The following is a 14,076-nucleotide window of genomic DNA, read 5'->3' as shown; positions in this document are numbered from 1 at the left end:
TAAATTATTTTAAGGCTAGGTAAGTGTTAGGTTAAATGGGTTAAGGTTAGGGTTATGGTTGGGTAAGTTGTCACTATGGTTACGGTTTGGGTAAGTCTCCGGGACATCAATGTAAGTCTATGTAATGTCCTCTGAAGTTATGGAGACTTGTGCGTTTGTGTGCGTGTGTGTGTTTGTGTGTGGTGCTGAAAGGACAGCTATATCCATCTCTCTGTTCTGCCACTCTGAAGTTTGTCGCCCCCTTTTGTTCAAACATCTTTGTTACAACTGATTCAATGTTTCATACAAATATATATTAATTATGATTGAGATAAATATGAATTGATAAAAAAAGGATATTTTCCTTGATTTCTCTGAGATTAATTCACGCTTCTTGATGATAAAACAGTATGATCAGGTGCAGGTCATTTTTATGTGGTTGCAAGGGGACTGGGGCTTGGAGGAAGTATGTGCTCAACTGAGTGACATTCTAGTTTTATGATTTTTTATTGCTGAAATCATACAAACAAGACTGATACAGAAGCCAAAGTAAAAACAGACAGTAGTAAAATGATTATAAAATACAGTATAGTACAAAATAGTAAAGCAGTAAAAATCTAGCCGTTATTTGAGTATTTATTTATTTCCAGTGGCTTTAAACAAACATTTGCTTGATTCTGTTGTTAAAATACTGTTTGACTTCTGTGCGCAGGTATCAGTGCCTAAATCAAAGACACTTCACTGGACAATGGCTGCTTCTTTGTTCAAGCTTATCCACAAACATCATAACAAGCTTCTGGGCAGAGACAAATAAATCGTCATTTTGGTCTCAGTTTTTATACATTCACATTCACGTCTGTGTCAGCGCATTGTGAGTAAGATAAGCTTTGTGCTTTGCTTTTTTCTGATGATAGGGTGTCAGAAATAGGCTGCCTGGGCAGGTTGGACGTCTCCTTATGAAAAAAATTCATCATCATATTTCTCTCAGGCCTCAGGGGCCTTATGTCAAACACTCAGACACATCAGGTCAGGCATGCTGCACGAGACAGAAATATAAATACATGTATATACACAGAATATAAAGATAATCCTATACAAGTGAGAAGGGGTATACTTGTCTGACTGAATTCAGGTAAGCTAATGGAAGAAATATCCCTATTTTTACTTGAGTGAAACTAAGCAATACGATATCTTTAAAGAACTGTAATAGTAACTTTTGTTGTCTTAAATCCATTATGTTTGTTCACTTTACTTATAACCAGAATGGCACTCAGTGGAGCTCATACCTCTGGCTAGGAACAACACTCCCCTCACATTGGGCCGAATTTCTTTCATCAGGATCCATGAGAAATCTATGAAAATGTAAAAGAAAAACACACTTTCATAATGTTAAAGAAAGAGATAACATATTCCTCAATCCCCCAAAACTTGATGAGCCCCTTTTTACATCCTTCCATCAAGTTTCATGGAAATCTGTTCAGTTGTTTTGGTGCAATCAACAAACAGATAGGGGGAAAAGCAGATACCCCTAGCAGAGGTCATGATGAAAACAAACAAATTACAAGTAAATAGTCAATAGTCTGAATTTTTACTCAAGTAAAAGTATATCATTGCTATTATTCAAGTTTTAATTCAATTGTGTTATTTCATAATCACACATCTTTTCACATTTTCCTATTGTATCTGCTTGAGGTGGAGCAAATTTAAGCTAGTTGTATTTTACTTTAAAGAATAGGTATATAAATTTACATAAAAAAGAAATACTCGTTTTCCAGACTGTATTTAAGTAAAGCACTTGAGCTTATTTAAATTATCAACCCATCGTCTTGTTCTACAGGAGAATACTGTAAACGCTTGCTGAGGCAGATTCTCTCTCTTGCAGATCCGACACGTTTCCCAGAAGAAAGACCTTGAGCTCCGACTAAAGACCTCTCTGTTTCCCCCCTCTGCCAGGATTTGGGACGCCCTTCGCTCTCATTAAACAATTATCCCTTACAGGCGAAGAGGGCCACGCAAATCAGGTCCCAGGCCTGCACCCACATCACTCCCACATGGATTCTTTATGCCAATCTGACATTAACCCAGCAAGCAGCAAATCCATCCCTAATCAGGGCCTTGTTAGAGGGCCCCCGGAGCATTGGCTCGGCAAGAGCTTCTAGTAAACTTGCCCTGGAGAAGAAGTGGAAAAAAAGATGGTCGCTCTTTGAACGTTTGTTTCTATCCTCAGTAATCGATCCTGATTAGTTAGAGTCTCTGGGTCTATGGACCCACGAGCCTTCTGCTCTCCAGGGTGAAAAACAATTCCTCTTTTTAGAAATGTACCTGTGAATGAGCTTTGGAAAGAGTAGGATTTGATGATTTTCTTTATCATTAAAGCATTTTGGGTCTCAAGCAAAAAGTCAATTGTTTTTTATTAATTTGCGATGCTTTGCATTCTTAATTTTCCTCAAGTTTGACCATTTTCATAGAGCTAGTTCATGAATTTAAATTCTCTCATATCGATGTGGGTGAAGTGTTAAGTCCACAAAACCCTTTTGGAGTTTCAGGGGTAAACAGAGTTGCAGCCAAATTTAATAAAATTGAAGTAAATGGTCTTGATATATGCGCTCGACAGAGTCAGCTGTCAATCATGAAAATGTATCCTGTTTATATGTGATCAAGTCACTTATTAAAACCAAGCTTGTCAGAAACATGAACACGTGAACATACATCAGTGTGATAATAACTATGAGGGTTATATATAGCTATGACCTATGTCGCAGCCAGCCACCAGGGGGCGTTCAAAATGATTTGACTTCACTTTTGGGTGCTGACATGTCACACAACTTTATTGTCTATGGTCTGATACTATTACTTCACCACAAGTAAGGTCCTCAAATATCAAAGGGCTATGGACACTTTCATTCAGGACATGCAGGAAGTAAACTGCACTGGATGTAATAAAGCTCCTTGTTATTACTTCTCTTTATTTACTTTTTCTGCACTTTGGACATCGATAAACTGACAAGGTTTGTGCTGAGTTTAATGTTGCTATACAGATCTGTCCTAACAGTTGGACAACAGGAACTCCCAGATATAAGATACTTTAGCCAAGCAAAAAACACAAATGTAGTGCAGCACTTCAGTAAAAGTACTCAGTTACTTTCCTCTGGTGTTTAGCTGCTGTCTTGCATGCGAGGACTCTGCCATGTCAGCAGCATTCCCACTCTGATCACTGAGCGTCTGCGCTGAGCCGAGATCAGCTGAGTGAGCGCTTTGATATAAATGTGTCCCTGCTCTGCCCCTCGCAAACACACACACACACGCACACACACACACACACACACACACACACACACACACACACAAACCAACAACAGACAGTCAGAGTGGACCACTTGTTTCTATTCATAAAAAAATATAATTATTATTATCTTAATATTTATTTTTTATTTTAAGCCATTTTATCATAAAATAAGTGAAAGCCTGCATCTTTAATCTGGTGCCTATTCTGCGCTGCGTGGTCACACGAATGTTCAACATTCATAACATCCTCAAAAATCCTCCTTTTAACAAATCATTTTTGTTATTTTATCCACTCTGCTCTTGAAGCATGTAGAAAATAATGTGCCCTGTAAAACACAGACTATAGTGAAGCCCCCAAAAAAGTGAAGCCGGTGTCTTGATCGCCCCCTGGTGACTGGATGCAGTATAGGTCATAAACACCACCTCCTCCATGTTAACTGATTGGACATGGACCAAACTAAAATTCAATTACATGTAAAAAAAACAAAATCTTAAGATTGTTTCATATACATAGGAAGTTCTTATCACACTGATGTGTGTTTAAGTATGTTGTATTACTTATTTAATCATATAGAGACAACACTGGATATGTAATAAGTCTCTTAAATGTATAGATACAGTTGCTCAAAGTCATTAATTTTTCTTAATATAATTGCACATTTGAAAACATAAACTGTAAATGAACATGGACAGCAAGTCTCCTCTTCCTCCCCTATCCAGAATTAAAGCCAAAAAATCCCTGATACAAACGCAGCCAACTTGTGCATTTGGAGTCTGAGCGGTAGTGATCTGGCCATGGAGCCGAAGCTGCAAGGTCTTTCTGCTACACTCACTAAATCAATCACTAGTCAGTCTTGATGTTTCACCATGTTTTTATAAAGATTCAAGAGTTTATTGTCATGTGCACAGCAATTACATTTAGCAGGCGCTGGCAGTGGAACGCTTGGGTCACAGGCTCTTCTGCAAACAGCAAACAGATGTAGAATAAAAATAAATAGAATAGAATATCAAAACAAAATATATATACACCTAAAAAAAAAAAATGGAAATATGGTAAGGTGCAGAGTTAGTGGAATTATGGCAGACTGGAGGAGTTTAAAAGTCTCATGGCCTGGGGGATGAAACTGTCTCTGAGCCTGGTGGTGCGGGCCCGGATGCTGCTGTAGCGTTGGCCAGACGGGCGCAGGCAGAATAGATTATGGCTGGTGTGATAGGGCTCTTTAACCGGTTAAATCCAGTTGGCCTTCTTCCTACACCGCTGGGTGACGAGGTCGTCCATGGATGGCAGCTCCGTCCAGGTGATGAGCGAGGCAGACTTCACCACCCTCTGTAAAGCCTTACGGTTCAGGGCGGTGCAGCTGCCATACCAGGCAGAGATGCATCCAGTCAGGATACTCTCTATGGTGCACCTGTAGAATGCAGCAGAGAATCCTGGCATCCATGTTGAGTCTCCGCAGCCTGTGGAGGAAGAAGAGCAATGTTGTGCAAGTTCACACGTCTCATGAACTAGTTCAAAGTTCAGTTCACACAAGTAAATGTGAATAGTTCACGTTCATAGTTCACCATTTAAATTCTGAACTAGTTCATAGTTCAGTTCATTTCATAGTTTAAGGTGGAAAGTGAGCCATTTTTGTAAGAGACCAGCGCTGTTGTGTTGCAGGTATGGCCTGCCCCTTTAAGGAAAGTTTGTAGTGTGTGACGTAGTGCACCTGGGTATTGTGGGATGAGACCCTAAAAGTGTGTTTTTAACGACAAGTGACGGAGCACCTAGAGGTGATGCGAGTGTTGCTCTTGCTGTATATCCGAGAAATATCTTACACACACACACACACACACACACACACACACACACTCGCCCGCTCCTGGTATTTCATGATGGCCTGATACGGTGATGATTTAAAAAATGTACGTGACGTTCACTCACGTTCACATCACATCGTTACGTTCACGTTAATAATATGAAAACTGATTCGTTAAGTTCAGCGTTCGCTAAACATGTGCACAACATTGTACTGTACAGCCACTGCAGAGGGGCCGAAGAGCCGCGGGTGGCCGAACCCTGTGTGGAACCGAATTTCTATGGTGTATTGGACGTTTTTGTGGCAGCAGTGTCCATCACTTTTAGCTGTCCCCTGGAAACACTTCCGTTGTGTTGTGGCCTCTTCTTGCTGCGCGTTTGGCTTCTTGCTGCGCGTTTGGCTTTTTGCAACGCGTTACGGTATTTGCTGCGCGTTTCTCTATTTGCAACTCGTTCCGGTATTTGCAGCGCTTTTCTCTTTTTGCAGCGCGTTGCTGTAATGTGTTGTGTTGTGTTGTGAAATTGATGAAGATGTTTTTTTGCTGGTGTTTTGTCAACTTGCATGTGTTGTTTTCTTAAGTTGCCGTTCGTTGAGCTTTCAGGGCCACCGTACTTTGTTAACAGAAAGGAAATGAACGGACATTTTTATATATGGTTACACCAAAATTGTTGTGTGATTACAACAGGGAATTGAGATTAATATGGATGTGATGGGATTTGTTTGTTGAAATGAATTCACATACTGTTAAAGAAAATTATAAATGGGAAATACAAGGCTGACAAAGCCACCTTTTTATGAAATCTATGTTTGACTTTACTTTGAAATATCTCTTAATCTATACAGTAAAAATGTCTGATATTCAGTATGTGGGTAGTCAAAGAGGTCCTAAACACAGTCATATCAGTATCACTCTGGAATTATTGAGCAAAGTATTTTTTTAGTACTTTGAAATATCCAGAAATGATCTATTACACAGTAGAAATGTTGCACTTTACTTTGAAAAATCTCTTAATCTGTACAGTAAAAATGTCTAATATTCAGTGTGTGGGTAGCCTGAGAGGTCCTGAACACAGCCATATCAGTCTTACTCTGGAATTATTGAGCAAACAGTTTTTATAGTACTTTGAAATATCCAGAAATGATCTATTACACAGTAGAAATGTTGCACTTTACTTTGAAAAATCTCTTAATCTGTACAGTAAAAATGTCTAATATTCAGTGTGTGGGTAGCCTGAGAGGTCCTGAACACAGCCATATCAGTCTAACTCTGGAATTATTGAGCAAACTGTTTTTATAGTACTTTGAAATATCCCCGTTTCCGTTCTGGGCGGTTCGGATGCGTTTACCATAAATATCAGTATATGGGTGCAGTAGAATTTCTGTGTCGGCTGATTTGACCGAAGACACGCGAGTGTCGGCTGGCTTGACCGCAGTGCCTGACTGCAGTTCCAGATCACCTGAGTTGTAGGCGCGGTTCCGTGTTTTGAGTTTGGCTTGGACATCACCATTAATCCAGGGCTTCTGGTTTGAAAATGTTCGTACAGTTATCCTAGGTAAGACGTCATCGATGCATTTGGCGATGTAGCAGATGACTGCGGCCGTGTATGTGTTGATGTTGTTGTCCCGGAACACACACCACTCCGTAGTGCTGTAGCAGTCTGAGTCTGAGTGGTCAGACCACCGCTGAATGACCCGAGTCACTTGGTCTGTTACGTTTGAGTTTCTGACTATAGGAAGGCAGCAGCAGAACTGAGGACGCAATAAACGCAGCCTCGGGCCGTGAGGTCTCTGTCCTGTTGATAACCGCACGCAGCTTGTGCAGTGCCTGATTTGTGTCGGCATGTGGCGGAATAGAGACTGCAGTTATAACAACCGATGTGAACTCCCTCGGGATGTAATACGATCGGCATCTGATCATGAGATGCTCCAGGTCCGAAGAACAGCACAAATAAATATCTGCACATCTGAGCACCACAGATTGTTCACCGTGCAGCAGACACCTCCTCCCTTGCTCTGTCCCGAGTTTATTGTCCGGTCGTGGCTGTGAATGGAGACCCCCTCGGGAACAGTGGCGGAGTCCGGGATCGAGGGGGTCGAGCCAAGTCTCTGTAAAAACCATAGCGTTACATGGTAATCAAATAACACTGGAACATCAGTGTGAGAAGAACTACCTAAAATGACAGAAAACCATCTTAGAGTGAAAATACTGGTGTGTATTTTCACTTTTTAATTATTTTAGTCTATCTCCCATCTGCTAAAAAGGAGGAGGCAGGATTTATGACCTATAATTCAGGCAGCCACCAGGGGCGCTAATGACTCTTAGATCAGTGGTTCTAAACTGGTCTAGCTTCGGGACCAACAATCACCCCTTAATGCCAAGGTCAATTTTCAACTTCTCAAATTAATCTTATAAAAAGATGGTGCAGTTTGAACCTGAGATAGTACAGAATATCACAGTAGGCCAACACACACAAAACAAATTCATGATAAGCCAAAACGTCCAGCAGGTGGCGAACTTACATAACAATTCAGTAACTTCAGTAACTTTAGCCTTTTTTAAAAGACTCAACAGTGCTTTCATGCACAAACTTGAAATAAAAAATTCAACTACTGAGAAGTAGTTTAAAAAAGACTCAAATTATGTAGCTTTAGCTGAGAATACTCACTCACTGAATCTATGACAACAAACAAAACTGTAAGATTAACTGGTGTCCATTCATTTTAACTCAGACATTTATTCAGGTGTATACTTTGACTTTTCAGTGTTTCTAGTATATGTCCCATCCATTACCATGGAGGTTGCAGGATCTATGACCTGTACTGCAGGCAGCCACCAGTGGGCAATCTGGACTGTAACATTCTACTTTTTGAGGCTGTCATGATGACAGAAAATAAATAGATAAAACAAATTTTTAACAAACAATGCATATTTTGTTGCTTGAATACATCACAAACAAACTTCTGTAACAATGACTAACATTGTCTTATTTATGACACATTTATATCATTAAGATTCATCGCAAGTGTGTCAACTTTTTTCAAGCCTGCTGAGGATTTAGTTCTTTCAACAAGTCATCCAGAAACAAGCAGTCGGTTTTAATAGTATCAGAGAGACCAGCGAATCGACGAAGCCCCAGTAAAGAAGTGACGGCAGAAGGGGAAATGTCTGCTGCAAGGTAAGTTTGACTTTAGTGCAGAAAAGAGAGAGAGATATCATTTCAAGTGTTTTTAATACTTATAGTACACTCAAACTTGTTGCTTCTGAGTTTGTTTTTCTTTTTTGTATCAAATAGACATAGAAATCCACTTGTAGAAAGTAGCCTAAGTACCTTTCTTCAAGTGCTCTTTTGGAGTTAAAGTTGTGGTGCTCTTTTAAAACTGCTATACATACTTGAGATCTTTAACAACCAACAACTATTTTCCATTTAAGGTAAAGTGTAGTGAATGAAGACACATGCTGATATTGAGCTCCCTGACCTAAACATGTTAACAGTTACTTTGAACAAAGACATGTAACGCATGACCTGATACAATCAAACACAAAATGGAAAGAGAAACAAAACAACGAAACAGAAAACAACCACAAAGAGATTATAAACTCCAAAGAGATACAAAACAACGACAATTTCTTCTGAGCTCTGAGCTCTAAGCTAAAGACTTTTGGGATTTTGTTGAACACTTTTCGTTATGGCATTTTCCTTGGGTTAAGATTTCGGTTCATTCTGAGTTTTGCCTTTCCTGTTTAATTTAGAAACTTTGCTCCTTATTCACTGTCATGTTTCCAGTGTCTTCTTGGACATGGGTCTTGTGCTTTGCTGTTTTTTCCATTTCCCCCTGTGTTTCATTGCATATTGAGTTTTGATCTTTGTTTTGTGGAGGCCTGTTTTACTTTTGTAGTGTTATTTCTGCCAAAATGTCTTAAGTTATTTTACTGGCTCCTGCATCAAGAACCTAGCCTGGATGCCAGACGAACTTAGCCCCGCCCACAACATTTTTGGTCGGGCAGTTCGGTCTGGAGTCGCTCCATTGGGAAAAAATTATGGCCCGACCGGGCCAATCAGATTGTCAGGGCGGGCTTTATACGATGATTGACAGATGATCAACGGTAACGTAATCAACCACGTCATCACAGTGCCCTCGGGTTGAATTCGTTTTCAACAAACATGCCTGCCACTGGCGAGCTGAGATGTGTAGATGCTGCCATTGAGTCTGTTTTCGAAGACATCGACAGCGCATTCATTTTGAAAGAGGAACACAGAACGTGGAGGCGAAGCCAAAGCACCACGCTAATCCCTATCGCCCCGGCGCTTAGCTGTTCACACCGGACACTGAAGCGACTGAACCGCCGGGCAGCGCTAATAATATCACCCGTTGATCCAGTAGATCGCTGCACGGCTTTGTGCCAGTCACACCGGAGGCTGAAGCACCGCGCTGCGCCAAGGCTGCCTCGCGGTGCTTCAGCCTCCGGTGTGACCGGCACAAAGTTTTAACATGGGAGTGGATGGGAGCCAGCTGTTATTTAAGGCTTGGCGCTGCGCTGAAGCGTCCGGTGTGAACCCGGGTTAGTAAATAACTCACAATGCGTTGCTTAGCATACGTCACATACTACGTTGCTCTGATTGGTTGTAGGTCTATCCAATTGAGCGAAGAAGAATTTTACTTCCTGGTCAGTTGAAACACGCCCCATAGTTTTTTCCCAATGGAGCGACTCCAGACCGAACTGCCCGACCAAAAATGTTGTGGGCGGGGCTAAGTTCGTCTGGCATCCAGGCTATCAAGAACCACTCAAATAGACTAAAAACTAAAAAAAACAACGACAGAGAGACTAAAGCATCCAAAAAGAGACAAAAATATTAACTGCAAAGACATATAATACCAAATAATAAGCAGAGGTAGAATGACCACAAACAGAAACAAAACAACAGCAAAAAGAAACAACCACAAAGAATTTTGCCACTTGCCAATAAACCAAACAAAGAAGAAGAGAAACAAAACAACCCACAAGAGAACAAACTGACAACATAACAACCACAAAAGGACCTAAAATGACTACAAACAACTACAGACACACAACATCCACAAGGAGATACATTGTCACCACAAAAAGAAAGAAAAAAGACACGGTAAATGACGACAAAGAAACAAGTACAAACCAACAAAAATTATATACAAAGAACCAAAACATCCACAAAGAGACAAAAAGGCATTTCAATTTTATAATGGAGATACATTCAGTCTTTCAGTAAAATCTTCTGCTTAAGAAGTTAAATGAAATGTCCCAAAGTGATTGATGCTTTATGTCTTATTACAGAAAAGAGCTACAGCAGGTGTTGTGCCGCTATGTCACAGACACCCTCAACGACATCGACACTGTAAGAGGATTCTGTGAAGACGTCTCTAAATGGGGGCTCCATAGGGAGACAGAATTAAACATGATGAAAGATATCAAAGAGAGGGTTGACAACCATGTTTCTAAGTCAGGGAGCCATGCAAAGCTGCAGGAGGAGCTGGATGCCGTGCTCAAGGACACTTTGGTTGGCCTGGCGAAGCTCGAATACTTCCTGGATGCAGTGGAGAAGCTGGCGGTCACTTCGCTCCATGTGATTACTGAGAACCAGGCGCTATGTCTGCCCAAAGGGATCAGCCCCAATTGTGTTCAAGTTGTCATCACTGTGGCACAGCTAATCTGCCCTCTCCTCCTCGAGTTCAAAAGAGATGCACAAGTCTTCTTTCTGCCCAGACTTCAGAATGTGGAAGTGCTCTCGTATGAGTTGGACAAGTACATACGGACCATGCAGACAATCTGCGAGACATTAGGAAGAAGGTGAACAGACGTGCAACAACATGACACATTTAGCAGTGGGTAACATTTAGTGCAGGAAGTAAGTGTAACTGTCTTTCACAACTCCCTCAGTGACTTTCATTCGGAAATGACGACGGAAACTGTGGTGAACTTCGAAGTGGATCTGTCTGAAGATGACACGCGGAGGATGCTTGATCATATAAATCAGCTGGATGAGATCAGGTAAGTGTTGTTTAAGCTGCTTTCAAACTACTTACTGGACTTGAGTGTAGTCTTTGTTACAGCAGATCATACAACTCTTCTGAACAGATTCAGGAGCCTGGTTGGCCTTAAGACGGAACTGGTTTTAATTTGATATTTTTTCATTCAGTTTGTTTCTTGCATTCATGTGATGTGGGGTCCCACAAGGCTCCGTCCTTGGCCCTTTTTTGTTAAGCCTGTATGTGTTGGTCAAGTTATTTATCATTTTACTCCCCGTCAGAGAATCAAATTCAATTTTTATTCTTTCCAACGCCTTTGCCCACGCCTGAGGACTTAACTGTTGAATCGGAGAGCGTAGTTCACTGCAAGCTGGGCAATAAGTGGTAGAATTTATAGTCATTGGGAGGGAGTTAAAAAATTCCAGAAGAAATTCCAGGAGAAAAGACAGATCAGCAAAAACAATTAGCACAAGGACAGGGTATTAAAAATGTGTAAATGTTCAGTTGGCGCCTTTAAGGTGCATCAGAAACTTTAACATTTTATTTTATTTTGTCTTCATCAGGATGAACAAGCACTTCAGGATGGTGTTCTTGTTTCAAGAGAAATCGTTTTGTGACTTCATCAGTGAGTTCAGCAAGCGACAGGACAGGATGCTGAAGTTTCTCAACGACCTGGAGGAGAGGGCTATTCAGCTCGACAGGATGAATAAGGGGGCAAAGATCTCCAGCGTGGTAGGCAACTCGGTTGGGGCGGCTGGAGGTGTGCTCTCCATTGTTGGCTTGGCGTTAATTCCTTTTACGGCAGGGCTGTCTCTAGGTCTGACATGGACGGGGTTTGGTATGGGAATCTCCAGTGCAGCCAACAGCGCTGTCACCACCGCCACAGAGATTGGAGTAAATGCAACTCAAAAAAACAAAGCCAGGGAGGTTTTCCAGAAATTCATGGAGGATGTGCAGAGTCTCCAGGAATGTCTGGACAAGGTGACCAATCAAGTCGACATGGAAATGGTAGAGAGTTTCATCACAGTGGCTCTGGGAGTTGGCAAGGGTCTTCTTAAAGTTGCTGCTAAGTTTTTTACAAAAAAGTTGATTAGAGATGTCGTCAAGGGATATTTCAATGTTGCCAGGTCAGTCAGGGCTGCCTCTGCTATTAAGTTGTTGAAAAATGAAGAGTTGATTGCAGGTGTTGGTAAGGTGGTGGCACAGGAAGGTAAAGCATTACGTAATGTGCCCAGGGTGGCCGCTGACATCCCAGATATTGGTCAGGCAGTCGCCAAAGGGCCTCTCACTCTTTCCAAGTCAGCTAGGGTAGGTCTCATAGCAGTCAATGCTCTCTTCCTTGGCATGGATATCTTCTTCATCGTTAAGGACAGCATCAGTCTGGCAAATGGCAATGAGACCGCCTTCTCACAGTGGATCAGGGCCAGAGCTACTCTGTGGAGCTCAGAGATGGATTCCTGGAAGGGGATCCACGACTCCCTGTGCGAGGGCCGAGAGACGTCAGAGAAAAAAAAAGCTCTTCTGGAGACACCATTTTATCCTTAGATGGATGTGAAGAAGCAGAGTGAAGAAGAAAAGGAATTTTCTCCTGATAAAGTGGAAAAAAATATGAAATAAAAGAAGCTTATACTACTGAACACAGTAGTGCTCAGTGCAGAGAGAGTATCTCTGTATTAGAGTTGTCACAATTTTTCACAATAGGAGCTAAATGGAACCCTGATAATTTGCCAGACTTTGAGGCTTAAAAGTTTAAAATAATGCCAACTAGATATGGTGAGGTTGCCACCAGACCCTTATCAATACGGATTAAAGATTTCGGCTCCCATAGTAGGGGAACATTTAGTCCAAGAAATTAACTATGATTGGAAGAGAAAATGGGATTTGGAATTAAAAGGAAAAAGTCAAAAAGAAAAGTGTCTAAGAAGGATCTCAATGAAATTGAAACACATTTGAAAGCACTGAGTGGGAAAATGAATATGGATGCAGGGAAAAAAATAATGTTTGTTACAATGGACTGAAAGTGACCAAAAGGCAAATGAATGTGAACCAAAAGATACATTTGCACAGAGGTTTCCTTGTATCCTAAAGTGCCTCAGTGTGTCAGAGTAGTCCACGATCTCAGCTGTGCCCCTCTTCAGAGACCTAAAGTGGCTTCAGGCCCAGCCGGTTCACCTCCGCCCTATATTCCTCCACCAACAACTGCCCCATCCACCAGACTCCACGAACAGAACAACAGACAACAGACAACAGAAGCAGACCGAAAGGAGGGGCAGAGGCTGAAAGAAAGGACATTGCGGGGGAGGGAGTGTCCGGAGGAACGGGGAGGAGCTGCTCAGGCAGATTGGAGGAGGGGGGCCAGGAGAGAGCGGTGAAAACTCTGATTCATTCAATCCTCATATACACAGTATCACACCCACACCACACAAACGGGATAGGGAAACACACACATTGATATTATAATCAATAATATGCTTGGAATTAAAAAAATGACTTTCTCTGCATTGTACATCACCCCCCAACTGCATGCATATACAACGTTTTTTTCTGTTACAGTGCACGTGCAGAGAACTCTTCATTAGGTAACTTTAATGTCGTTGACTCATCATCTTTTGTCTCAAATAGCTTTTGCGAACATCTCCGTCTTACAGGAAATCCCTAAGACACTGTGGAATCAAGGCAAACATTATGTTGGCTTAATATAACGCCTCAATCTAACTTTAGGCCCTGCCAACAGTTATATCCATTAAAAACTGAAGCCATTAAAGGCATTACTCAAGTATTTGAATCATTCCGAAAAGTAAGAGTCATTATTCCATGGCATCACTCACCAGTTCGCACGCCTATTTTTATGGGAAAAATCTAAATTTGTTTGACAAAAGTAACTTCTCTGGGTCATGTGATCACAGCGGAGGGCAAATCCCTCTCACACAAACATATTGACACTGGACCGAAGTAGAACAAAGACTTGACTAAGACTATGCACCTCTGAGTTCCCTGTGAGCAAAGAGAA

At 41.4% G+C, this 14,076-nt stretch overlaps 1 protein-coding gene across 1 annotated transcript; it reads left to right on the top strand.

Moving 5' to 3' along the window:
• The first annotated feature begins 10,360 nt into the window (after positions 1–10,360).
• LOC128458895 (uncharacterized) lies at positions 10,361–12,711 on the top strand. Its single transcript, XM_053443945.1, has 3 exons — positions 10,361–10,887; positions 10,951–11,088; positions 11,630–12,711. The coding sequence occupies exons 1-3, from the start codon at positions 10,361–10,363 to the stop codon at positions 12,609–12,611; spliced, it is 1,647 nt and encodes a 548-aa protein (XP_053299920.1). The 3' UTR covers positions 12,612–12,711.
• Positions 12,712–14,076: the final 1,365 nt, after the last annotated feature.

The sequence above is a fragment of the Pleuronectes platessa genome, chromosome 16, assembly GCF_947347685.1.
Source record: "Pleuronectes platessa chromosome 16, fPlePla1.1, whole genome shotgun sequence".
Lineage (NCBI taxonomy): Eukaryota > Metazoa > Chordata > Actinopteri > Pleuronectiformes > Pleuronectidae > Pleuronectes > Pleuronectes platessa.
Note: the sequence above shows the minus strand (reverse complement) of the source record. Positions and strands in the feature narration are given on the sequence as shown.

Bases quoted from the DNA above. Each gene is read 5' to 3' on its own strand.
- LOC128458895 (XM_053443945.1), top strand. From the start codon at position 10,361: ATGTCTTATTACAGAAAAGAGCTACAGCAGGTGTTGTGCCGCTATGTC. The intron at 10,888-10,950 runs GTGAACAGACGT...GCAGGAAGTAAG, and splicing joins TGCGAGACATTAGGAAGAAG to TGTAACTGTCTTTCACAACT. The intron at 11,089-11,629 runs GTAAGTGTTGTT...TGTCTTCATCAG, and splicing joins AATCAGCTGGATGAGATCAG to GATGAACAAGCACTTCAGGA.